The sequence below is a fragment of the Lutjanus erythropterus genome, chromosome 9, assembly GCF_056507025.1.
Source record: "Lutjanus erythropterus isolate fLutEry1 chromosome 9, fLutEry1.hap2, whole genome shotgun sequence".
Lineage (NCBI taxonomy): Eukaryota > Metazoa > Chordata > Actinopteri > Lutjaniformes > Lutjanidae > Lutjanus > Lutjanus erythropterus.
In genome coordinates this window covers 41918226-41944152 of record NC_139325.1, presented here as the reverse complement: position 1 = coordinate 41944152, position 25927 = coordinate 41918226, and the positions used below count along the sequence as shown (strand labels likewise).

The window sequence follows — 25927 nt, the reverse complement described above, 5'->3', positions numbered from 1 at the left end:
TTATTAGCACGACTCCTGGTGGACATATCAGGAATAGCACTGCATTGTCTCGAAAGGATTGGAATGAATTACTTCTCTGCAATTTTTTGACTCTCTTTTTAAACTTTTGAACTAAAGAAATCTGGTCAGCCAGATTAGAGCCCTCGGCAGGATGGTTCTGATCTGTACTGTATGTTTGGTTCAGTTACTGATTAAAGAAATGTCTTAAATGCATTAAAAACAGCAGTTGACATGTTTGTTGTCCTTATTAAAAAACACACTTGTCAAGTTTAAATTTGTGTTTGCTGGATGACGACTGTTTATGTCTATTTCAGTTACAGGCTGTCCAATGAAATTGAAGCGCCTACTGAGCCGAGCCCCCGTGGCCTTACTCCAACAGTCATCATCACACAGTGCCCAGAGTAAGCTATACACACACACACACACACACACACACACACACACACACACACACACACACACACACACACACACACACACAAACACACACACACACACACAGTAAAAATGACCAAAATATCAAATTCACACAATTCAGAATATGTTAAGTCAACATGTTCTCACTTCCAACGTGTGAAATACAGCAGCTTGGTCAGTGGCCTTGTGTTTCAAACTATGACACATGCCCCACCCCCCCACCCCCCCAGCATCATTTCTGGAGGCACTGCTCTACCGCAGGGTTTCCCTGTGTAAAGGTGTAATTTTGGTCTTCTTGTTATTACGACTAGGTTACTGGACCTACTCATGCATCTGTCCCTCTCTGTGTCTTCAGTCAGTGGGACAGCCCCCTGTATCTGTTTCTGACCCTGTGCATGTGTCATTCTTTGTTCCTTACGTGGCAGATCAGGAGTCACTTTATTGCAGCTTAATTGAAATTGTTTTAGTATCTTTAATAGCCTTCAACAGGGTGACGACTTAGAACGTTGCTTTTTTTTTTTGAAGGTCAGGATGTAGAAGAGGATGCACGGCCTTAAAAGTTTGTAAATCGCTGCTCTGGCATTATGTTTTGAAGTGTGAACCTAGCTTAACTTTTGTAACATAACATACTTATTTAAACCCAAACCATGAACTTTTCTTAAAACAAAGTAAGTACTTTTGTTGTCTAAACCTAAACTGCAACAGGATGTTGCATATTCATTATTGCTAACTTGGACCACAGAGCTCTGCATGCACAAAACTGAAGCTAGAGGGGTATGTAGAGCATCATAGTTTAAAGATCACTGGCCAAGCTGCCTGCTTAAGTAGAATTTATACATGTATAATATCTTCTGTGGCTCTAATGGAGCTTTCTAGCACCTGAAAAATATCTGTGATCAGCTTGAAATTTTTAAAAGTGAGGCTGTTTTGCAAAGGAGGCACAGAGTGATAGATGTGGGCTTTTACCAAGCAGGAATAGCAATAAAAGATGGTATTGCATTGCATTACAGTAAATTTGTGCTGATTTTGGGCTACTTATATTAGATTGACTTGACTTGAATTGTAGGAGTTTTGGTTCTCTGCTGCCTCCATTATTCTTTATTTATGTCCCCCACATGTCCCCTGATTTTATGGAAGTGCAGTACTAAATCACTGAAGTATTCTGTAAAGGAATAGTGATGGCACGATAAGTCCATTAATCATTAGTCAATAAAAATAAAATTAGTGGTGATCAAAACAAATGGATTAGCTATTAAAAAAGCCAAACATTTGCTGCTTTCCAGCTTCTCAAATATCTGTTTTTGCTGCTTTTCGGTGCTTCTGTATGATTTTAACTGGAATATTCTCAGACTTTGGACTGCTCATTGTGCAAAACAACCGATTTGAAGGCATCACCTTCGCCTCTGGGAAATTTGATGGGCATTTTCCACAATTCTCTGACATGTTGTTGACTACACGGCTATTAATAGATGATAAAAACAATCATTAGTTTCAGTCCTAATTTAAATGTGTTGATACATGTGTTGACAGCCTGAGTACCTCTCGGACCAGCCTGGCGGGTGACAGTGACAGCCTCTTCGACTTCCCCTCCCCCGTCAATAATCTGCTGTCAAAACTCACAAAGGTAATATATCATTACTTATACTTTTAGGCCAACATTGCATTTATTAAGCACAATTCACAGACACTGTATGTAGGAGTGACTCTCATTTTGCTTTTGTCTAAATCAGCTAAAGACCACAATCACACCCTTTTATTATGATCAGTACCATTGTTTTTATTTTTGTCACAGCATATGAGATCTCCGTCTGTGTCCTGTCTGGATGTTGACACGTCTCCTCCGACCAGCGACTCCACCCCTGCCACGTTGACTCCATCTACTCCCACAAAATCACACCGCCGATCAGCCTCCTGCGGCAACAACCCCACCAATAACCAGCAAGGTTCGGGGCCCGACATGAGAATCATCAGGATACGGATGGGCCTGCAGGATGGAAACCTTTACCGAAGCATTCTGGTACTAATTCAAACCATTTGAATCTAATTTACAGCAGCAGTGAGATTGTAGAGAATGCTTTGTCCCAAATTATCTGCAGCGTGCTGCTCTCGCAGCCTTTCCTCTATTTGCGAGGATCCCATAATGATAGTCATCAGAATCCGATCCTCAGGATACAATGGACCCAGGATATCATTAGCGCAAATCAAGCTGTCCTAGTGTCATTGTTATTTTCCACTCTCCCCCTCAGGTTACGAGCAATGACAAAACCCCCACTGTGATCAGCTCTGCCTTAGAAAAGCACAATCAGGACCCCAAACAGGCATCCAGATATGAGCTGATCCAACTTCTGCCTGAAGGAAAAGGTAAAGATGTGCTTCGAGTGCAGCAAAGGAAAAAATAATCCACTTTGCACACAACACTGTTAATAACAACTCCCACTGCAAATGTGCACCATATTTCTGGACCAGTTTTAGGATTATGTGGTGTTTTCATGTTGAGCAAATGTAGAAAAAACTGAGATCATTTTATTTATAATTTTGCATCTGTCTGAAAATGTGGCTAACTTTGACTTTGATCAGTCGCACTGGGAGAAAATCTTTAAAATTTCAGTTTCAGTTCAGTTTGTTTGTTTGTCAACATAATATCTGAAAACTGCGAGGAGCGAGTGATTAAACTTAAATTCATGAATTTTCATTGTTATTTCTTAATGTTGTAAGATTAGTCATTTTTGAACATTTTCTTCTCTATTTTGCTGACTTGAATGAAAAAATGCTGCCAAATATATCCAGTAATTTGTGTGTATGCTGGTTCAGATCCAGATCAATTTGCATATTTGAAATCTCTAAGCATTTTCTTGTGTTAACATATTTAACAGTTGCATGGCTGTAACTGAGGTACATGTTTGTCTAGTGTTTTGTAGTTGTATAAATGTCAGAATAGCAGACAGTTGCAACAGTCTGCTGAGCACCGCAAACTGATCACATCTCATGAGAATTGTCAGCTATTTAATACTAGAGAGAAGACTATTGTGATGTTTAATGCAAAAAAAAAAAAACACTTGTCTGTTGCAGCTCCTCAAATGTGACGATTTCTTACGTGAATTTCTGCTTTTCTCTGTGAATATCCTGGTAAACTGATTACAAATCATAACTTGTAGGTTGTTCTTTTATTTGGGGCATTTTATTAATTAGATAGTAACATTAGAGAGAGAGGGGAAACAACATGCAACAGTCCTCTCCCAGCTGTGATTCTGGGATGTCCCAGTTCATGCTGGTACATGAGAGAAGTTAGAGAGTTCAGGCCCCATTACCAGAAGGGACTTTGCTTATTTGTCTCTCTTTTTCTCTTAACGCAGAACTGGTCATCCCTGCCACAGGAAACGTCTTCTACGCCATGACATCATCTAGTGTTGACTTCCTGTTGAGAAGGAAAGGCGGGAACACTCCCATGGACTCACAGCCGATCAGCACAGAGACAAGCGCCACTTTTCCTCGAATCAAGGCCAAGGGGAGGCGACTGGTCAGGACTCTATTTTGACACCAGATTTTCAGCTTTGTCCACAGTGACGGATCTTTCCCGCAGTCTTGCCGTGAACGTGGGGCGAGCTCTCACAAACAGTACATGTGGCCTTCTCTGTGCAGAATAAAAAGCTACATATGCCTTTCTCCCATGCTCCTATAAAACTCACTCCACCAAAACACCAAGACCAAGTCCTCCATAGCAGGTTTGTCAGACATTTCAGACCTCCAGCTGTCCTGCTGTCTTCGCCAGAGCTGTCTGCTGCTGACTGTCAGTTTTCCTCTTTTCCAAACAGTATGCATTACTAATTTACAGCTAGAGGAAGCCTTTAACTGACTGCTTTTGGTGCTGGCTCTCGAGTCCAAGTCAGGTAGCACTTGATGCATTTTTTTTCATTCCAACTCAACAAATAGAATCTGTTTTAACTGCGAGCTACCAGGAAATCCCTTGTTGCAGTGTGCCTCTGTCATGAGTGACATTTCCAAATGTAAAAACTGGTCAGACCTTCTGTGATGACCTGACGTGCAATGATGAAGGATTTAGGACAGTCTAATTCTGGGGAAGAAGCATACTGAAATCTAAATATACAGAGCCTCTCAGATCTGGTTCTGGTAAACAGCACACATAAGGAAGACCAAAAGATTATTGTAGCAAAACACTGGAGACAAATACATGTTTTGTATATATTTATATATACATATATATATATATATATTTTGTACGTCTGTTTGATGTCAACATTGTGTTTACACTGGCAAGGAGCTGTAGGCTCATGTGTCTGAATTGTCCAGTAACTAATTCATCACGGACAGATGCATCAAACACCTGCAAGATTTCCACTTTAAACAGGCCAGCATGTGTCTACAGACAGTGAGAGCAATTATTCCAAATATTCAGATATTCATTTCAGCATGAACTTAAAGCTGCATTAATCAATATTTTTATACTAACAGTGAATTAAATTACTATTCATATTGTGAAAGAGGCGTGTAGTGACGAACCTTAAAAGAGTGATCATCTCTGCAGCTCTGTGGAGCTTTCTGGCTTGTTTTAGCTGATTTGTTTGGGTTTCAAAGCCCTATAAATTGATTTTATTCTCACAGCTGTTATCAAATCTGTTTCCAGTAGCAGCTGTTTTCAGCAAAAAAGCTCAGATAAACCTGCTGTGTGCTACCTGCCCAACACGAACCAGCAGACACACAAAGTTAGCGATCAGCTGATGAAAAAGTCAAACATCTAAAGAGCCAGATATTTTTCTCAGGAGTTGCTAGAAACCAAACTAAACCTAAGATGAGACTGATAAGCACTTGTTTCATTAGATGGACAGAAAAAAAAACTCCAGATAAATACTTCCTCTTCAGCTTGATGTGTATGTTTGCTAACATGTTAGCTCAAAAACGGCTTTATACGGCTGGAAAATGTCATGCAGCTTGTTTTGGAGTTCTTCCGACCCCAAGGGGCCAAAAATGGATTATTGCAGCTTTAAAAACACCTTGCAGCACTTTCGAAGCCTAGGGCTTTGCTTCAGTTTGTCAATGTAGAACAAAAACCATGAGGAAGACAGAAAACCAGACCATTATTTGGTTTAAGGTTTTCCAGGTCTGAACCATCGACTGTATATAAAGATGGATGCGTCTCCACCTCCTCTTACTGTACAAAAATTTAGCCAGGATAATCCTGCGCTGCCATCTTCCACTGGTGACGTCAGTCTGTGCTGTAGTGATCAGGGTTGGAGCTGCAGAACTGAGGTCCCGCCCACACAACCTGCTGACTCAATCACTAGCAGGGTTCAGATGTTAATCATTACCTGAAACCCCCTTTTTTTTTAGCATCAAATGACTAATTCATACATCAGCATGGTAAGAACTACCAAAAATTAAACTGTGTAGAAGTGGCTGTAAAAAAGGCTCAAATTTTTTTGAGCATCACAAACCCTGCAAATTAACTAATTTCACTATCAGGAGCAGATCAGTTTGGTCCGACAACATTTGAGGAGTCTAAAAGAGCCGCACGACTAAATCATTTTATCCCCATTCGAAATAGGGGAGGGCTAAACCGGAAGTTAGCCGCCTGGCCAAAGGAAGTCTCTGTTGCAGTTGCTCTGTGGGCTGCACAGAGTGGAAGTATTATGCAGAAGCTCTGACTCTGAGGTTTCCTTCATGCACCAATGAGCAGCTTTTATAGGAACGAACAAAGGCCAGTCTTTCACGCTGTGTCCAGTTCTCCTGAATACATCCATGGGCTGGAACAGCAGTATCCACTCATACAGCTGGCTGACTCAGCTGTGAGCGGAGCTCAGCTGTCCATCATGACCTGAAACACCCTTCTTATTGCATCAAACAACAAATTAAAACCAAACTTACCTTTAAAATGAACACCTGAACATACATCAGATTGATAAGAACTACCTATAATGGCAGAAACCATCTTTGGGGAAAAACTTATTTGATTTGTATTTTGGTGTTTCAGTTTGACCCATGTCCTATCTGCTAACATGTAGGGGGCATGGTTTATGACAGATACTGCAACCAGCCACCAGGGGGCAACCGAGGTGTTCTGGCTTCACTTTTGGGGAGCTGTCACATCGTCCGTCTTTATTAACAGCCAGTGGTCTGAACTTTCCAACAGAGCATAAGCTAAACTTAATGTAAGCAGATTTTTATGCAACTCAGCAGGACACATCTTCACTGCTGTTTACCTGCAGCACAAAGCCTCAGCTCCAATCCAATGTTATGACTTAACATGTTAACTTCGGTGTAGGTTTAAAACACACGACCTGTTTGAAAGACTTTGACGAACTCTTGTGACCTCTGGTTGTACCTGCTCGGTGCTGGTGAGGCCTCCTGACTGGCTGAGGCGCGAGCGCAGCGGGACCAGGGAGAGGAATCTTCCGATGGTGTGTTGACGTTACGCTATGTTACTGATTGTTTTAGTGCCTTTCTCCACAGGATGCCCATCTTTCTCATGTTTGCATTAGAATGTATACAGTATACACAGAGGCAACGCGGCCACCTCCAGTGCTGTGAAGTCTCACATCAAAGCTATTTATGCACTACATACAGGATGTCCTATTTTTGTGGTAATAAATTTACTTTTATATGAATTTCATTGCTCTTGTCTGATGTGCTGTAAAATATTCCAAGTTCAACAGACAGATATTTTTCATGCTGCTGAGTATAACAGAGAATTAAAGCCGTCTCTTCATGTCAAATACTGACATTTCTATTTTTCTCATGGATAAGGTAAACAGAGCAAGGTGAAACATTCATCAGCAAGAAAAAATACACCTCTATATCATTCTTTTTTATTCAGATTAAAGATAGCCAGCATCTTTCTTTTTACGCAAAATCAAGGTCAGAATGAATGTATGTGGAAATGTGATACAACTATAAAATCAAAATGTGTCAGGATTTGTCTGAAAAGCACATTTTAAATTCATAGACACTCATACGAAGCCAGTTAATAACCCAAACATTCATGAAACAAAGTATTAAAGCATTCCTCACACCTGAATGTTGTCAGTGTCTGTAGTCTGAAATGTGTGTGTGTGCTGAATGTTACATGTTACATTAATGTTAATACATTTAAAATAAGATAAAATTGATTTTTTTATGTTTCCAACCAATAAAGCTCGCCACAGAACAGACCCACAAATGTTGATTTAAACAGAAAAAAGTCCCAGTTAGCGAGGCAGTGCTTATACAGTTTGCAGCGACGTCTCATCGGTTTCAGTTAAAGCAGCACCCAGTGGTTATAAAGACACTTGAACAAATGCTTTCATTTAAAGTGGTACTTTAAGGCTTTTGTGTTTTTCAAAATGAACACCATATTTCCGATGAAGCCCTCTGCTTCCTGTCAGATTTGACTACTTCTACTCCTCCAGCATTGTTCTGCATTCATTTAGTTTGAAGAGAGGGATGTTAACAGTCCTTGATAACAGCCGATAATCATTCTGCACAAGTAAAATGGTTTTTGGTGCCTCAGAGGCCCCGAAACATATCTTCTCAATCAGCTTCTTACTGTGAGCGATGGGGTCCTACAGTAACACACTAAAAGCTGGATAAGTTTTGGTGATTTCACTTCATTTCTGTATTTCCTATTTTTTTTCCCTTTGCTCTCGGAACTGTCACAAAAGTGCACAATTATAGAAAAGATCATATCAATTTTAAGTGCTTAAAGGGATAGTTCAGAAGAAAGGAGTACCAGGACAGAGGCTAAGAAATGTAATGGCCGTGGACACAGTCAGCAACAAAAGATATTTTAGCAACATAAATAAATATGTTAATATTAGTTTAAGTGTACACAATATTTAGAATATTTTCACTGCTTTACTTTGCAGTCAGACAGCCTTTTCTGATGGGAAATCAGCATCAGCAATAATCAAATAGAACAATGGAGCTGTGGTCTACCTTTGCCTCAGTCTGTTAGTTTGTTTGTGTTATAGTGTGACTTGGATGAATCCAAACCATCCTTTTAAAGCACCAAAGTCACACAATAACACAAACAAACAAACAAATCAAGGCAAGAATATACCAGAAACTTTCTGTGTTCTGAGAGGTAAAATGGCTGATTTCACCCATGAAGTTTGGTTGGTTTGGAGAATGTGAGTGATGTTTGGCCTATATAAAGACCAGTTTCCTGTCAGAAAAGGCTGTTAATGACAAGGTAAAGCAGTGAAAATATTCTCAAGAACACATACATTTAAACTAATGTAGATTTTTTTAAAGGTTGGCTTTTTTAAGTGGCTGATATACCTTTTATTCCTGTTCCTGTCCACAGCAGTGCATTGCTTAGCTGTATCTACTGTAGGTAATACACTGACTACTGGTAAGTCCTACATTAAAAAATCCTAACTATCGCTTCAACATTGGTCATTTTAATTAGATCTGACATTAAAAGAAATCTTAAATCATAAATCATCATAAATCAACATTCTCGATATTATCTCACAATGATTATGGTTGATAAGGTCCCTTATGATGGCCCTTAAGCAAAGCTGACCCCTCTGTCAACACTGGGATCCTCCTTTACAAGCCTGACACTCCAGTGCCGCCGTCCGGTAAGCCTTCCACACCACGGGGTCTCGCAGACACACCGTGCCGCCGCCACGCTTCTCCTCCGCCTCGTTCCGGTTTATGTCTCCCACGCACACCCAGCCTCCTCCGACCCCCGACCCGGCCGGCTTGGTGCTGACGGCCCACTTGGAGTGGTCACAGGTGTTCTTGAAGGTGAACGACTGCCCCGGCTTGATGAGCGTGATGTCCAGGACGCTCCAGCCCTGCGAGCAGTTAGAGGGAAGGATGCCCCTGCTGCGAACCCAGAACTGGACGAGGAGGTCTGACTGGAGGGTGGGGGCCACCCAGGAGTGGTACAGGTCTAATGGGACAGAGAGGGAGGACGATGGGAACATGTTTTTTTTAGTATTTTATCGTCTGTCTGCATTACGTTAAAAGTTACAGTTCCCAAATCAAAGATGCAATTTTTTAGACTGTTTTAGTGTTAGTTGCAGAGTTTTGGAGATATCTACCATAGAGATGTCTGACCAAAGGAGACATTACTTTTACGTTTTTCAAATGTATGGTTTTTGGTGATTTGAACACAAGACAAGTGCCATTTATGTCTATTATATTCCTGAGAGGACAAACATCTCAGCCCACATCTCCAAAACTCACACAGAAACAATCTAGATCAGGGGTGTCAAACTCATTTCAAGTCAGGCCAAATTTTATTTGTACAGCCCAAAAATCGCAAATCACAATTTTCCTCAGGGGGTTTTACAGTCTGTACAGTGTACAACACTCTCTGTCCTACAGACCCTTGATTAGAGTAAGGAAAAACTCCCCTCCAAAAAACTCTTTTAAAAGGGAAAAAAGTGGGAGAAGAGGAGCTATACAGGAGAGGAGGGATTCCTCTCCCAGGACGGACACAGAGAGAGGCAACAGATGTTGCAGATGTTGTAGAGGAGAGAGCAAGGACTATTTCCATATTCATTAATCCTTCAATGCTCTGTGTAAAGCATTTTAACAAGGTATCTGAACTTATTTAGCAAAAAACACAATTTGTTACTTCTTTCAGAGTTGTATATTGTTTAAAATATGATTGGAGGCGGATTTTACTGCAATTTTCATCCAGTCTTTTGGCGGGCTGGTTTTGGCCCTCAGGCCATATGCTTGACACCCCTGATCTAGATGGATAAATAAGACTACAGGCAAGGTATGTATTTTTAATTTTGGGGTGAACTGTCACTTTAAATAATATGGTCTTACAGAGGGCAAATCATAATCACAAATTAGAATTTGTCATGCTCACATTATACCTGCAAAGAAAGTCAAGGTGAAGCTCAGACAAACTTTAAACTGGTTTTATTTCTCCAGAGTCGTACCGTTGTGAAATGAGGCTCCTTTAGCGAAGCTGATGAAGTCGGTGCCGGCCTTCGAGGTCAGAGTCACGCTGCGATTGGACACAGGCTTGACATGTGGAAAGATGTGACCAGACAGATGTTTTTTCTTGCAGACAGCACCCAGCGAGGGCACCAGGGACGCCAAGGACTCCGGGACGTCGCAGTCGTACACAGCAGGCTGATTGATCTGAAGCTGCTCTCCTGCGGTGCAAAACAAATTAGATTTAAGGCAAACGCCGCTAACGGGACTCCAGAATCACTCTGTTTGTTAAGTACAGTAAATGAATAGCACTGTGTTGGTGACACTGGTGCAGAGACACTGCAGCAAATGTGCACAGCAACAGATGAGAGAGGGATAACATGACTATAGATACAGTGTTCAGACCTTTCTACATGGACTTTCTCAGAATTCTCTCTTGCTGAGTTCATAAAAGTGAGAAAAAAAAAGAAATTCTGTGATCGATTACTCTCTGTGTGAGTCTTGCCATGAAACATCAGTGCCAGAAAGATGTTTCTGTTAAAGAGTAACTCATGCAAACTTAAAAACTGTGCAAAATCCTAATGTAACGTTTTCTAAATTTGGTCACTAATCTGGGGAAAGATGTTCCTAGAAATGTTACTAAACAACAAAAACTTCTTTGGCACAAAGGTGAATTACACTGTGAGTTGTAATCAAACACAATTTGTTGCTGGCAGTAACTACAGTCTAACACTGTGTGATTTAATTATAACTACAACACATTACGCACTTCTGCTTACTGTCTACTAACTAACTAACTTAACTGATTCATCGTTTACTTTTTAGTTGGTTAATGGTGGAAAATAGCGATCACGATTTCTCTGGAGTGAGGCGATGTCTTGAAATGGCTTGCTTTGTTCGAAACTACAGATATTCAATTTACAATCGTATAAAACAGAGAGAAGCGTGTGAGAAGCAGGAACTGACTGTTCGTCATGATAACTGCACGTCCCTGGAGACGCAGTCTGACACTCAGCTGTGGTTCAGAGTCAAACATCTCAAGAACTGTGAAAGTGATAACCAGGGATGGACAGGTGGTGATGATGCCCAGAAGACTTTGGTGACCCTCCTGACTTTTCATCCGTCGTCACCAGGACATTTTTATTTCAGTTTTGAGTGAATCGTCTCAACAACTATTGGACGGCTTACAAAAAATTTCATACAGGAATTCTGCTCATGTGGCTGTCGACTTTAATAAGTCTATTAATAATAAATCATTTTTAATCAGCCATTAAAATTGTTGGATTAAAACGGTGGGTAGCCAAGGGAATCACAGCATGGAACACTTTGGAGACGGATGGGGAGCTGGAGAGTTTTCAAGCCATGAAAGATAAATATGATTTGAGAAAGCATGAATTCTATTGGTACGTACAACTAAGGGACTACAACAGGAAGGAAATCAAACAGACCCCGCTGTGGAAGCAAATGCTGTGATCCTAATTATAATAATTTCATAAAAAGGCTTAAATATTAGATTTATATTTGCAATACAAAAAAGTCAGAGGAGGGGGATTTTGTCTGTTTTCTTTTTAATCACACCCAGGGTCAAGGTAAAAATTTAAACACAACTCTTGGGGTGTGGAGTGACAGACGCAGAAGACACATATATTTTGGAAATGCCACAAAATATCAGTGTGGAAAAAAAAAAACTGCATTTTAAACTTTGTGAAAGATACTTAGTTATTATATCCCTATGAGCTCTGTGTAATTTTCATTTTATGAAGAGAATGTAAGAATAAGGGATGGAAATCTGGTCAAAGTTAATATCTAGTAAACAACAAGGCATCAAAAGGAAATGGGGTAAAGTGTATTTACCTAACCAGGAGGTATCAGAGGAAATCTATGTAATGAGAAAAACTGACATATTGTTTGAGATCGCAGGAAAAGAGACAGAAGAAAAGCAGGAGAAATGGACATTAGTCCAGACTCAAAACAGCAACAAAGACTACAGAAGGGACACCTGATTAAAATGATGAAACTGAGAGAACAGATGGACTAATAAATAAACGTACCTCCAAAACATGTATTTTTTGGGTCTGTATGTTTGTTTACAAGTTCATCTGTTGGTTTAATATGTTTAGAACTGTTAGAAGTATCAATAAAAGCTAAATTTAAAAAGAAAATGTTGTTGATTAACTTTATATCAACTGACTAATCAATTAATTGACTTAGCTTCAGCACCAACTCTACACAATTAACATTAGTAGTAGTGCTAATCAAGCCAGCAATTAGGCTAATTAGGACATAAGCAAGCAAATATTTCTGACAACATATTGGATATATTATGAACTCTGTCAAATATCAGTTTCCCTTCATTAATGTGCAAATTCATGCTGCGAGGTGCTCGAAAATGAAACGTGACGAGGCTGCGATCACCTTCTGCTGTTTGACAAAACATTTATGTGCTGCGTGTCCACGTCACCGCGGACACTGTCACACTCTCTACATCCCAGCTGGAGAGGCAGGAGTCTGATGGAGCGAATGCATGCCGCAGTGTGAGGGCTGATATCTCTATGGTAACATACCTCAATCTAATTACATTACCCCAGGCACTGCCATAGCAACTGTGCCAACTGCCGGGTCTGCCAGGTAACTGCACAGGCAGCGCGGTGACACGGTGATGACACCTGTTTACGCTGATTATCTTGGACTGGGATTGTTGTTGTTGTGTAAATACCTGACTGGATTATTAAGTACTGGGTGACGACAAGACAATAAAGACAGAAGAAATCCCTTTCAGCAGGACAGAGACCCAATAAGAAAGAATTTACCACCTTCACCAACCAACATCCTGCTTGTCCTGATTCAACGTCTTAAATAAGTCAAGTTATTTTTGACAAAGGCAGGTATTTCTTTCACACTCAATAAAATCTTAGGTGTTAATAAAATGAAAATATTTAGGATTTCAAATGAATTCTAATATTCTCGAGAAAGACTTAAAAAACAGCATTAACTCCCTCATCAGTAACTAACTCTGGGTCGCACCAACTAAGATTAATTAAATGGTAGATTAATTCTAATCACAGTTTATCAAAACCTGCTTTAAAATGAGTAAATCCAGATTTGAAATTAGGCAGAGCTCTACTGCACAATTTAAAACTAATCTCTCTTTAGTAAATTCAAGTTAAGTGACGTAAATGGAAATTAAATAGAGTTTAATCAATATGGAGATGTTTACTTACTCAATTTGAAATAAATCATAATAAATGTGAGGACTGTTGGGACGTAGTGAATATAACAGAGGTGGAAAACCTGGTAACTTTCCAAAATGTTACATTGTTAATAATTTTAAAAAATCCATCTTAAAAAGGCAGACATTTAAAAAGCTAAACCTCCTGAAGTCTAAGTTTAAAGTTAATACTGGATCAGTTTAAATGGGAGTTTAAAGATTGAGTGCAACAGAAATAAATTTAATCTAAGAGAGGTTTAATCTTTAAGCTAGTTTAAAACAATGATTTAATAGGGGTTAAAAATGAATCATCATTGGTGTAACCCAGGCTTATTTTTACAGAGCAGCTCTTTAAGGCAGACTGACACACCAGTCAATAGCAGTGAAACTGGTAGATATATGTCTCGATTATCTCTTTACTAGACTTTTCACAGAAAAACGCCTCCCCTGTACTGGCAGGGGATTACATGATTGGTTGATGTGATAATTTGTATGAAAAGAGCCCTAATATATCAGTACTCAATCTATCAGCCTACTCTTACTTGTCATCCTGTAATCTTAGTTTTTTCGAGGTTACAAGTGTTTAATATATTGTGCAAAAACTGACAGTTTCCACCAATATAGATATAAGAAGATATAAGTGTTTGCTTTTTAATTAAAGCATATTTATTTAGAATATAATAGCAGACAGAAGGCAGAGTATGAATCCTCATTAGCTGTTATTATAATCTAATACCACCATCCATTTAAACATCACTGTAAAGTGTTAACTGCATTTTTGCAGCCTCTCTGCCACACGGCAGGACTGAGGTCTCACCGATGGTCTGGAAGCGGTCGAGCGGGTAGGTGACGCAGATAAAGTTTTGTCCGTTGTTGAGGCCGCTGCTGGGGTAAGAAAACTCTCCTGCCTGTCGTACGGGGGGGAAGTGAGGGGTGCTGTGCACCAACCAGAAGCCCTGATTTTTATCCAGAAGGACAACACCTGCGGGACAGAGACAGTGAAATCATCAGCAAAGTAAGTAGACGGAAATGTGGATGTAGTTCATGAGTCAAAAATAAAAGGTGTGTACTGATGTTCGATTAAGAAATCCTTAATTATATACAGCGTCGCAGCTGATTTGACATTTTTGCTTTAATGTAGCTCATGCATTTGCCCATATTTGCTGATTTTTAGTATAAAGCCATCATCTCTTGCAGCCTATCTGAGCCATGCAGGTATTAGAGATGGACTGTGGACTGTGTTCACCTTTTGTGTGCCCCCTGCTGCTTCCACTGTTGTCGACCCATCTGTCACCGACGTACGCGGGTGGCCTCTGATCATTGTAAAGGATGTACGCTACTTCTGTGCTCTGTGAAGGGGATATTTTAAATTTAAATTAACAACCATAACACTTGAACACATACCAAACATAAAAAACACGGTCACATGCTTCAGCTGAAAAACAAAATAAAACAGCACACTATCAATAAGCTGAGGTACACAGAAATATACGCTGCTGAAACCACTGGATCATTTTTCACACAGCTGCTCCTGCATATAAATGAACAAGTAAATTTCAGTTCTCATTCTCAGTTTCTTTTTTTTTAATCTAATGTCAGGAGGTTATAGCAGAGACACTTTTTTCTAAAAAGACTTATCACTGTATTCAGTGAGTGTGTCTGTAAAATGAGAAGTCTGCGAAAGTGCAGCGTGGAAAAAAAAGCAGAAACAGGCAAAAATAAATAACATCTGCTGATGTCTGGAAGAAGAAGTTCTTACTCCTGATACTTAAAATATAGTCTTGTTACATTGTGGACACTGGAGAAAATAGTATGAATTTGTCAGGATGGATTACAAACATTCTGGTAAAAGCTAATGAGGATTCAAATAAATAAGAAAAAAGTCAAAATTCTCTGATTTTAGCTTCTCAGATGTGAAGATTTTCTGGTGTTTTACTCTTTTTCAACAGCAAATTGAAGATCTTTGGGTTGTGGACATAACAAGACATTTTCGGACGTCATCTTGAGCTCTGCGGAAACACTAATTGACATTTTCTGACATTTTATGTCAGCTTGTCAATTATTGGAGAAAATGATCAACAGATTGATCAATAATGACAATAATCATTAAAGGAAAGATTTGAAAAAAAGTTTAAAATGTTTGGACTATAATCATTAGTTGCAGTCCGTTTATAAACTCCATCACATATAAAGATTTCTGTCAGTTTAACACACAACAGGATAAATCAGTATTTTTCCCGGGACATCATTTGGATTTTAGAGATATGACAGATGAAAAGTGAAGCCCTGACTGAATTCACATGGATCCATTAAATGCATGAACACTGAGTCACACGCAGAAGTACTCTGACTTTCACATGAGTCATTTTCTTGAGAATAAACCACAACTTTCATTAAAAGGAAACTAAATTCACAATATTTAGACTCGGTAATTATTAATGCTGTGTATTGGTGCTCAACACCTTTAGGGTATTGATTGAAATAAACTGATACTGAGTAGCATCAAAACTTCTCCAGTCAAATTATATCTGCTTTCAATCACTTTGGTACCCAGATCTATACAAAAAAATACTATTTATATGGTTTTGCTTGCAGCCAATCAGCTCAAACGAACAAAGGTACTGAATGAAGTCCTCCACTGGTATCAGGGTCACTTTAAGGCTACTGGTATTAGTACTGGAATCAGCCCTTATAATTATAGTTTCAGTTACGGACAATTAGACGAGACCTTTCTTTGTGAGTACAGCTGTCCGACCGTCCTGCCCAGAGCTCCTGTGGTGTCGTTCACTGTCCCCTTCCCATCAGTCCATCCTTCACTCCCCTTTTCCAGCAGCAAATACAGATCACCCTGCTGGGAAGATCTTCTGTGCTCCTCTTTAGGCAGCTTGTATATGTAGAACCTGACAATGAGAAAATGAATAGAAATGAAACAGTTTGACACTAAACTGACTCGCAAATCATTGCTGAACTTTCTAGTTATGATTCTAATCGGGTGTCACCATTCAGTGGATTTTTTTAAAGCCTGCTAAGGGACTGAATTACCAATCAACAGCATCTCCCTTGTCGTTGTAGCAGCTGATTGGGGAGGTGTCGCCCCCTAGTGGCCCAGAGAAGATCAGCAGGGACAGGAACAGAAGCATCTGAGACAAAGAGACAGACTTAAATTAATCATTACAGGTAAATACGTTTTTCTTACAAATACTAGGGATATATGATTAATACTGGGGCAAATTTAAATTATCATTTATTATTCTGATGATGAAATTATAGCTGATACCAATCACCTAGATCTCTATTTATGCTCTATAAAAGCCAAAGTTGTTTTTATAATCTACTTTGTATTTCTATCTACTTTGTTTTTGTTGTTATAGTGATGTTGGTTAGATCTTTTCTCACTACTTCTGAGCCTTTCATACCCTCAGGTGTACATAAACTGCAGGTTATATGAACGTCCTTTTAAAACACAAAAATGTGAAATGATCTTATCAGTTCTGGCCGTGAGAAGTGGGTAATTATCGGCTGTCAGTATCAGCCAATGCATCCTTAACAGTTACAAGGGTATTTGGGACATTGGTAAATTAAAGGAAAGAAAAATACTGACATTGAAACGGTGGCTGTAATTCAGCCTCTTATTCACACTGTCTGCAAAGAGACTCCTTCCTGAATCGATTTGAATGCAGGTGATTTGGATCCCTGTTCTGTGTATTATAAATTTCAGCTGAGGCTAATAGCCTCATGGTGTCGGCTGAAATTTAAGGCTCAGTGTTGACAAAAGGAACAAGTGCAGCAATCAGTAATGCTGCCGATGCCAATGTACACATTGATGTGCGAGTATTGTTTTAAGATAGGCCTAAAAAATGTGAACCAGTCTTTTCACACACACACACACTGCATAGGGAACTGAGGCTTTTGTGCATACCATAATGTATAGAGAAGAGGAAGGTAACATTTACACAACTCTGAAAAGATATTATGCAACATAATTTGTAACTAGGCCTAAACAATACATGTGGTCCTCCTTACTGTAGTATCTTCTACTCTACATTGCTGTTACGACTTTTACTAAATGGGTTTTTTCACCACTGATGACTAAAATAAATTAAACTAAAACTTAATTTTGAGTTTTGAGCCATCTCCTCCACTCTAAAGGCAGAAGAAGAAGAGACTTTGGAAAAAAGTACCTATACTGTGTTACAAGTAAAAGTCCTGCTTTCACAATTTTACAGGAGTAGAGGGACAAAAGTACGAGCAGCAAAATGTACTTATACATCTACACAGAGTTTTTAACTGGTTATGTAACAGTCTCATTTTAATGCTGACGTCTATCCTACATCAGCAAACAAGACTATCAGCAAGAAGATCAGCTATTTCCATATATTTATTCTGTGTCTGCCAGCAGGTCAGACTGTCCTTCAAATCAGATGAAATGAGCCCATGTTCACGTTCTCTCAGGCACAGTTACAGGGAGTAGTACAGTAGCCAGTTATAAAAGAAAGCAGGAGTACATTTTTCTTTAGATAATTTTACTTTTGATGTTACATTTTATGGTAATAATGGAGGAAACAATACCACTTTTGTCCACAGGGTCCTCCAAAATCAACACAGTATGAAAGTTCCTTGTAATAGCTTAGAAGTACCAAAAATAAAAGTATTAATGACACCAAAAGCTCAAGGTACTATAATACCAATAGTACAGTATTTATTGCCTAATAAAAAAAAAGAAAATGATGACATGAAAAAAGTTCTTTATTTAAAACTAAATCTGATGTGCACAGCATTTTTTCTTCATATAAAATTAGTTTTCCCTTTTAACTTAAAGTGCTTCTGCTTTTCTTCTTTAATAAAATAAAACTAAAGCAGCCAGCTGTGACTTTAAGCATGTGCCAAAAATTGGTATGAATAAATTGTCTTTGACTGAATGTTTGAATTATGTACGTATAATTGCAAAGCAAACAACAGCAGTCAGTAACAGTGATTTTATAAAATGAAAGAAAAATAATAAAATAATTAACCATGTTATCTTTTTTCTTGCTATAATTTGTATCTATTACGTTAAATAGTAGTTTAGTAAAAAGGTTCCTGCTGAAATGTATAAGAGAGAAGAAAATGAAAATAATGTTATTAAAGAAAAGTTAAAATACCTCAAATCTGTCCTACATAAATAAAGTTTGTTATCATTATTAACGTTATAGATTCTCTTACAGTCTCAATGGTGCACAAAGAAATGTGTTAAAAAATTAAAGGTTATTTGTAACACTGGGATCAGGAGCAGCGTCTTGTGACATTAGTGAAAAAAGAAACAACAACAACAACAACAACAACAACAACATAGTAATGAGGTAAAATACGCTCCAGACTTAACAAGCTCTAAAAACCAGAAGAAGACGTTAATACATCTGAACACAAACTTGACTCACTTAAATCTATGACTGTATTTCACGTGACAATATAAATCACATGTATTTGTAAACACTGAGCTTGTTGCTAACTGTTATTAAACACAAACACACGTTAAAGTCACTGAAACAACACGTTGGTTTTAATGTCACCACTCGTACTCACGTCTCTTCTCATGTATGTTCTTCTCTTGTTCGCAGCATGAACATAGAACTTATATAGAACCGACTGTAGTTCCCAATCCCGAACGAGTTTCATTTTCACTGAACTACATCCTTATTTTGCTCTGGGACTACAACACCTGGGACAGACAGCGACGTCATCAAACCGTTCAGAGGCAGCTGACACCGACAGGAAAATCATAACAATAAAAATACATACGATTCTTTTACTTTAAGGCTAAATGTGGGAAAACGACACGCAAAAATATGGTTCAAGTCAGTTTTAAATTCTCCGTAACTTCCTAGGTTTTAGTCACGTGGTTGGTGACGTTAGGAGGGGCGGGGCTGCAAAAAAAAGGTTTACAGTTAAATAAAATAAAATGTAAAAATAAATACATAAATGAATAAATAAATAAATAAATAAATCCTAAATGTTGTCATTAACCATTTAAAAATCAATACGTGATCTTTAGGGGCAGGATAGCTCTATTATATCACTAGCCAGTTCCTAAAAATATAATATAATATAATATAATATAATATAATATAATATAATATAATATAATATAACATATTTAAAGTCCTGAATGTTTTCATTAACCATTTAAATTTCAAGATTTTAGTTTTTCGGGGGGTACCTGTATCAATGTTGAATACCTACAACTATTTATACATTTAAAAAATAAATTATATATTTAAATAATTTCATATTTGACCATTTTCACCCCCAATATATGTGACATATTCAGTGTTTTAGCCCCTATATATTCAGATTCAGATTACTTTATTGTCCAAATTAAAATTAAATTCACACAAAATAGAAATTCATCTTTAGCGCTGGTATATGGAGAGAATACACTCCATATGAAAAAACCCACAATCAATACACAATTCCACATTAGACAAATAAAATATCTTCACAGTAAACCTCCAGACTACAGTGCAGGTTTAACTGAAGGTTTTACAGACTTTAACTCTCCAAAATCTGTTACAGTAAAATACCCAAACACGACTATAAATGAAACTCTTGATCAGGCATCTAAAATGAAAATAATAACGGTAAATGTTGGCCTGCTGGTCTCTGAAAGAAAGCCGAAATCATACCAGAGATTTAAAACAGACCCAACCCCTGTGTAAAAACGTATTGCACAGATCTTAAAAGTGGAACTTGAATCTGGTCAGCTGGCCTGTTGCTGTAGTTTCTTCCTGTTTGAGTCTTTCACAATTTTGCTAAAAAACTGTGGTTTCTTTTTTTGTTTGTTACATGCATTTCTTTTCTTCCTCTGTTCATCATCTTTTTGTTTGAAATGTTTATCTGTCTGTTTATAACTCGACTGACTGATTTGGAGCAGAGGCCGAGAAGAGCAGGTCATGTGACAGAATAATGGTTGTTTTATCAAGAATCTGGAGATATATTCTGACTTTACTTTTGAAATCTCAACTTTTTAATGAATTAATTGACCTTCCTTTCTATCTCTTTTTATTAATCAATAACAGTGCAATAGAATAGGTAACACTTGGCTCTCTTACATGTCTTACAGTGCGTACTTCTTTTAAAGTAGCTCTCTTGTTCAAAGTGTTGTTATCACACATCACATAGTTGTGCTCTGTCTGAGGAAGTGACACAGCATCCTCTCGTCACCTCTAACCTCACTTGTGCAGATCGACCAGGACTTCCTCAGCAAGCTTCGCTCTGTACTAAGTGGACTAAACACCAAAGGTCACAGGTTTCGAGGAGGCCCCATCTGGCCGGTGACACGTGTGGCCCTGGATTATTACATGCAACATTTCTGCAAGTATATTAGGCCTTCAGAAACAAGTAGATGTTCTAATAGCAGTAAACACTGTAAAGTGGTGTTATTGACATTGAACTTCACAGTTAATACTATTTAAAACACACACATTAAATGTGTAAATCTCCTTTTTGCCTTTGCGGTGAGGTGACCTTCAATAAAAAATAACTCAGTAATGTAAATCAAAATTCAGGAACTTGGAGATAACACCCAGTTTCAGTCCATTTGTTCTGTGAAAAATTAAGGCCTTTATCTTTGTCTCATTTGTTCCCTAAATGGGACATCACTACATCATCTTTTTTCTTTGTGAATGTTTTGATTTATGTGCAACGGGATGTTGTAAAAAAAAGATTAGACGCTATCACAAGTTTGTGGGAATGTGACCTAGTGAGGGAATGATGATTAACGATGAAGATAACAGAACACGTTTTACACCTCCTTGTTAGTGTCACTGCTAAAACACCTGCGATTTCAGGCTACTGTGTGTTTGATATGCAAAAATAAATCGATGAAAATAAAATGAAAGACGACACACTCATTAATGACATCCTCATTAGAGCGTGTGTTGAATCTTATTTCTCCTGACAACGTCTTGGACAAATGGAATAAATGGGCAAGTGCAAACTGCTCAGATACACATGTTGTTTATTTTCTGACGGAGAATTATCCATATACAGTCAAGCACTGTTTGACCTTGGAGCTGTAATCTCCTCACCACCATCTCTGGTGTGTTTAATGTCTACTGCACAAATAAGGAGAAACAAAAGAGACCAGTAGACTGCCTCCTCCACATTAAGCACACGCAGAATCATTCAACCACTCATAGGAAACACTCAAAAGAATACAAAATTAGATGAGATAAGATCATATCTACTGATCCTGTTTACTAGGAAAGAAAAAAAAGTACCTAACTGGCAGTAAACTTCTCAATCTCACCAGGAGCATCCCTCAAGTCACATTACAATCTCTATTGCTCAGACATTAGCGTTTTTGCTGCAATCTCAACAGCTTTAACACTGACACTAACACTATCAAGAGGGATAGCAATTCCTTTAAAAAAAAACAAAAAGCAAAACAGGAAATCAGGCTGAAAATGCTACTGGACGGCTCTCACTGAAGCCCCACAGTTTTTTTTTTGTTTTGTTTTGTTTTCCATATCAGGTTTGCAGCATGCACGGTAGTTCAGTCCTCTGCTCGTCCATGCGTCCCCCCTGGACCCTCAGGAGCAGGGAGAAGAAGTCCTCGTCGTCCATGGGGCCTGGAGCCCTGCTGCGCTGGTCCTCCAGCCTGCCCTGGGCCTGTGGGTGCAGGGTAAGTGGAAAAATTAGTGCCTGAAATTATGTTATGAAAAATAATTCTGACATTTTAGGTAAAAATGTTCTGTACGAGGTGTGGTACACGATAGATGCAGGTATATGGGTAAAAAATGAGAGAGATTTGAGAATATTCTTCATAGCGCCTGCCCTTTTCCTTATTTATTTATCACTGATTGTTTAATTTAAATGACTAGCTTAAAGTTAAACTGTTGTGATTTACATATAGCATCTTGAAATTGGTCATCTGTTTGTATATTCCTCTATTTTTAATTTAAAGTTTTCAGAACATCTGTAATGTTTAATAAATGTTTAATAAATGTATAAGAAACAAGAAAATGGTTGATGGATACATGGATCTCTAATCCAATAAAAAATAAATAACTATTAAATTGAATAAGATCCTGGGGGTTTGCAGGACGTTTTCTGCTGTAACTGCACACTTCGATCATGATAAAAGCATCTAAACAAAACAAGCTTGCTTACTTGCGTTGTGAGAATCATATTATACAAATCCTCTTTGGGCACAGGAACCGGCGCAGCAGCTGGTGCAGGAACTGGTGCAGGCTTTTTCACAAAAGAGAGTTGTTTTATGCTGCCTCTGAAACTTCTGGCTTTTGGTTTTGCCGGTGGAGACCTCTCGAGCTGTGCTCTCTGGTCATCGAGCCGGCGAGCTTGAGCGGTGGCCACCAGCTCAAAAAACTCCTCTTTCTGCAGTGAAGTCATGGAGGAAAAGACGACTGTGGAGAAATGAGAGAAAAGAGCTTTGATGGTCAGAATGCAGGAGACTTTAAGTGGTCAGTGGTCAAGGAAAGAAGTGGAAACATGCACGTTGCGCTGGTTTAAAAACATTCTTGAGTCACGCATTGGTACGGGTAGTTTCATGTTGTTTCAGTTTGATCGACATGAGTCAGCATCATTACATGGAAGCAAATGCAACAGCTGCATCAGTTTCATCACTTAAAGGGATAGCTTGGGTTATTTGAAGTGGGATTGTATGTGGTACTTATCTATAGTCAGTTACAGCAGATGGTGGTTAGCATGTTAGCAGTTACCAGTTAGGATGGAGGGGCACCAGCACGGAAGCTAGGAAATGTGCTGCTGTGGACAGGTTCAACGACAAAAGGTATTTTAACTACTTAAAAACGGTCAACTTAAAAAAAAGTTGATATCAGTTTATGTGTGGAATATTTTCACAGCTTTAGCTTGTGTCAAACAGCCTTTTCTGACAGAAAATCACCGTTATATAAGCAAAATATTGCTCTCTCCAAAGCGACCAAACTCCATGGGCAAAATCAGTAATTTTACCTTGCAGAACACACGACTTGCTGGCCCACTGCTGCCTCAGTCTCTTTGTTTGTTTGTGTTGTTGTGTGACTTCTGTGCTTTAAAAGGAAAAATCTGATTCATCAGCATCACACAGTAACTAAACCTAACTAACCAAGTGAGTCAGCGGTAGATCAGCAACTCCTGTGTTCAGCGAGGTAAAATGGCTGATTTCACAAGTGGAGTTTGGTTGGTTTGGAGATGGTGATATTTGGCTTGTATAACGGTGGTTTCCCTTCAGAAAAGGCTGTCTGACGGCAGGGAAAAAGTGGTGAAAATATTCCAAATATAGCATATACTAATACTGATTCTTTTTTTAGGTAGACGTTTATTTAAATGACTAAACTCCATTTTGTCACCCACAACAGCACATTGCTTAGATTCCTACACAGGCACTCCTGCTGCTTCTCCAAACTGGGGGCGTGTCGACCGCCATCTAATGTAGGTAACACACCAACACTACATCAAATAATCCAGATTATCTCTTTAACCTCTGTAAAACAAAGTATAGCTCCTCAAAGCACTCCCACCTCTGTTGACTGGCCTGTTGGTGTTTGGCTCAGAGTGGCACCTCCTCCTCCTGACGCCACTCTCCAGCTCCAGCCTGAAGGAGCAGCGCTGGTCATTGAGCCGTCTGCCCTCCTGGAGGGTGCAGAGCAGCTCGTACAGCGCCTCCGGGAAGTCAGGAGTTAACCGGTGAGCCTGAGAACACGAGGGTAGGTGGCAGAAAAAAGAAAGAGGGAGGGAGAAAGGTTTCTCTGTAAGTGGCACAGAGTGTTTTGTTGGCACAGCATAAGAATTCACTTGACTCCTACGTACTCCCACATGCTCTGAAACAAAATGATACCTGCTGTTTTTCCACCACGAGATTGTTGTTCTCATAGCGCAGGGAGGCTGGTTGGTTAAGTCGAGAACACTACAAACACTTTGTTCACTGCATGACCTTTTCACTGAGTTAGAGTAAAATGAGAACAGCCCACAAACCTTTTTTGGATCCTCTTCTCGGCTTGTTGTCCCTTCAGGTTGCTGTTCAGAGGAATTTAAACTCTCTAAGTCCACCTGAGGATCATTTTGTGTAACTTTTTCATCCTCTGTGTCACTGGGCTTGTCAGGTTTTTCATGAATCCTCGTCACTTCATGTGTCTGCCCTTCACACTCATTATCACCTCTGTTTTGTCCATCATTCATGTTCTCAGTTTCCTCTGGTTTATCACCTTGTCGCTTGTCCTCCTCCTCTCCAATCTGGTCGCCCCCTGCGTGGGTTTGTTGTTTTTCCAAGCTCTGATCCTCTAAACACATTTCAGCCACTACATCGTCTTCATTGTTGTCCTTTCCTGTGTGTTCCTCTTCCCTTTTCAGCGCTGCCTCTCCGCTGCTGCTCTGTGCGATGAGAACTGAACCGCTCGCTGCCTCTGTTTCAGTGGCACCCTCAGCTACGTCTCCCTCTTCGGTGATGACGAGAGGTTCCAGCAGCCCCCCTTCAGCCATTTCGACTTTGATCCCAGTGCAGTCCATTAATCTCACTGTTGACTAAGATACACAGAAACAGGGGTTAGGTCAAAGATCTTAGGTCAAAGACTCTGAGGGTCCCATTGTGAGAAAGATACTCAGAAAACATGACATGTATCAACCCTGACGTTTCTTGGAATAGACATGAGGGCTGCTATAGAGCAGCTGTGTTTCTCTCTCGCCAAGAAATGTATGTGAAACCAGTTTGACAGGTTCTCGCGTGTTTGCTACAGATGTTTTATCTTAAAATCCAACTTTAAGTCATACATTTCAGTCAGCTGTATGACAGCAAAGGTGTGTGACAACATGATCGTTAGAGATATTACCTTGTTGTTGCTGATTGATGAGTTTAGTTGTATATTTTGCCAAAGTTTCACTGTAATTCTTGACAAACATGAATTTTGCCCCAAAGGTTAACTTGATTACCACACAGTAAATATGAATTAAGTAATTCCATTCTTACCTTTAACTTTCTGAACTTCTCTTCAAAACATCATCTCTTGAAGTCACCACAGAGGGAGCACAGCATTTTTAACTTGTCACTTGTCTTGTCAATATCTTTATGAAGAGAAAAAACCCCAATGTGAAGAGTTTCACATGCCGACGTGACAAGCTCTCGCCCTTTCTGTCTGTCTTTCTACCTTCTTTCTCTCGTCTCCTCTCTTCCTGTTCCTCTTACCACAGCCCACCCCTATTTATTTGGCCCACATCTGACAAGTCAGGCTATTATGAAATACTGTCAAAAGCAGAAGAAACTCCCGCCATGCATTTTGCTTAGTCTAGCTGATATGGTCCCAAGAAAAGGTTTTCATAATTTGAGATAAACTTAAAATCTGTCAAAGCTGCTGCTGCTTTAACTGCAGCTCATTTGACTGTGACAGACTCAACTGCAACATGTTGAAACAG

At 39.2% G+C, this 25927-nt stretch overlaps 3 protein-coding genes across 4 annotated transcripts in view; 1 reads left to right on the top strand and 2 right to left on the bottom strand.

The window, feature by feature from the left end:
- The window catches only part of rgl2 (ral guanine nucleotide dissociation stimulator-like 2), a 42137-nt gene extending 37202 nt beyond the window's left edge, over window positions 1–4935 (top strand). For both annotated transcript variants that reach the window (XM_084727650.1, XM_084727651.1), the window contains 5 exons: window positions 315–401; window positions 1948–2041; window positions 2210–2434; window positions 2664–2778; window positions 3771–4935. In XM_084727650.1, the coding sequence (XP_084583776.1) occupies window positions 315–401; window positions 1948–2041; window positions 2210–2434; window positions 2664–2778; window positions 3771–3952 (703 nt within the window). In that variant the 3' untranslated portion in view covers window positions 3953–4935. The remainder of the gene's footprint in view (window positions 1–314; window positions 402–1947; window positions 2042–2209; window positions 2435–2663; window positions 2779–3770) is intronic.
- Window positions 4936–8794: 3859 nt separating this feature from the next.
- Window positions 8795–19430, bottom strand: dnase2 (deoxyribonuclease II, lysosomal). Its single transcript, XM_084727649.1, has 7 exons — window positions 19085–19430; window positions 16565–16662; window positions 16251–16422; window positions 14769–14871; window positions 14340–14504; window positions 10317–10535; window positions 8795–9310 (listed from the first exon to the last, which is right to left on the bottom strand). The coding sequence occupies exons 1-7, from the start codon at window positions 19175–19177 to the stop codon at window positions 8943–8945; spliced, it is 1218 nt and encodes a 405-aa protein (XP_084583775.1). The 5' UTR covers window positions 19178–19430; the 3' UTR covers window positions 8795–8942.
- A 2071-nt stretch (window positions 19431–21501) lies between these two features.
- On the bottom strand, window positions 21502–25897 carry gpsm3 (G protein signaling modulator 3). Its single transcript, XM_084727647.1, has 5 exons — window positions 25485–25897; window positions 24497–25042; window positions 24043–24214; window positions 22673–22926; window positions 21502–22171 (listed from the first exon to the last, which is right to left on the bottom strand). Exons 2-5 carry the CDS (start codon window positions 25025–25027, stop codon window positions 22031–22033), a joined length of 1098 nt encoding a protein of 365 aa, XP_084583773.1. The 5' UTR covers window positions 25028–25042; window positions 25485–25897; the 3' UTR covers window positions 21502–22030.
- Between the last annotated feature and the right edge of the window lie 30 nt (window positions 25898–25927).

What these genes read in the sequence shown, in the direction of transcription:
- dnase2 (XM_084727649.1), bottom strand. Translation starts at nt 19,177, where the DNA reads ATGAAACTCGTTCGGGATTGGGAACTACAGTCGGTTCTATATAAGTTC. An exon ending in CAGCAGGGGGCACACAAAAG is followed by an intron (nt 14,505 to 14,768) that starts GTGAACACAGTC and finishes TCTGTCCCGCAG; the next exon opens with GTGTTGTCCTTCTGGATAAA. An exon ending in AGGAGCCTCATTTCACAACG is followed by an intron (nt 9,311 to 10,316) that starts GTACGACTCTGG and finishes CTGTCCCATTAG; the next exon opens with ACCTGTACCACTCCTGGGTG.
- gpsm3 (XM_084727647.1), bottom strand. Translation starts at nt 25,027, where the DNA reads ATGGACTGCACTGGGATCAAAGTCGAAATGGCTGAAGGGGGGCTGCTG. An exon ending in GAGAAGAGGATCCAAAAAAG is followed by an intron (nt 24,215 to 24,496) that starts GTTTGTGGGCTG and finishes TCGTGTTCTCAG; the next exon opens with GCTCACCGGTTAACTCCTGA. An exon ending in CAACAGGCCAGTCAACAGAG is followed by an intron (nt 22,927 to 24,042) that starts GTGGGAGTGCTT and finishes ATTTCTCCACAG; the next exon opens with TCGTCTTTTCCTCCATGACT.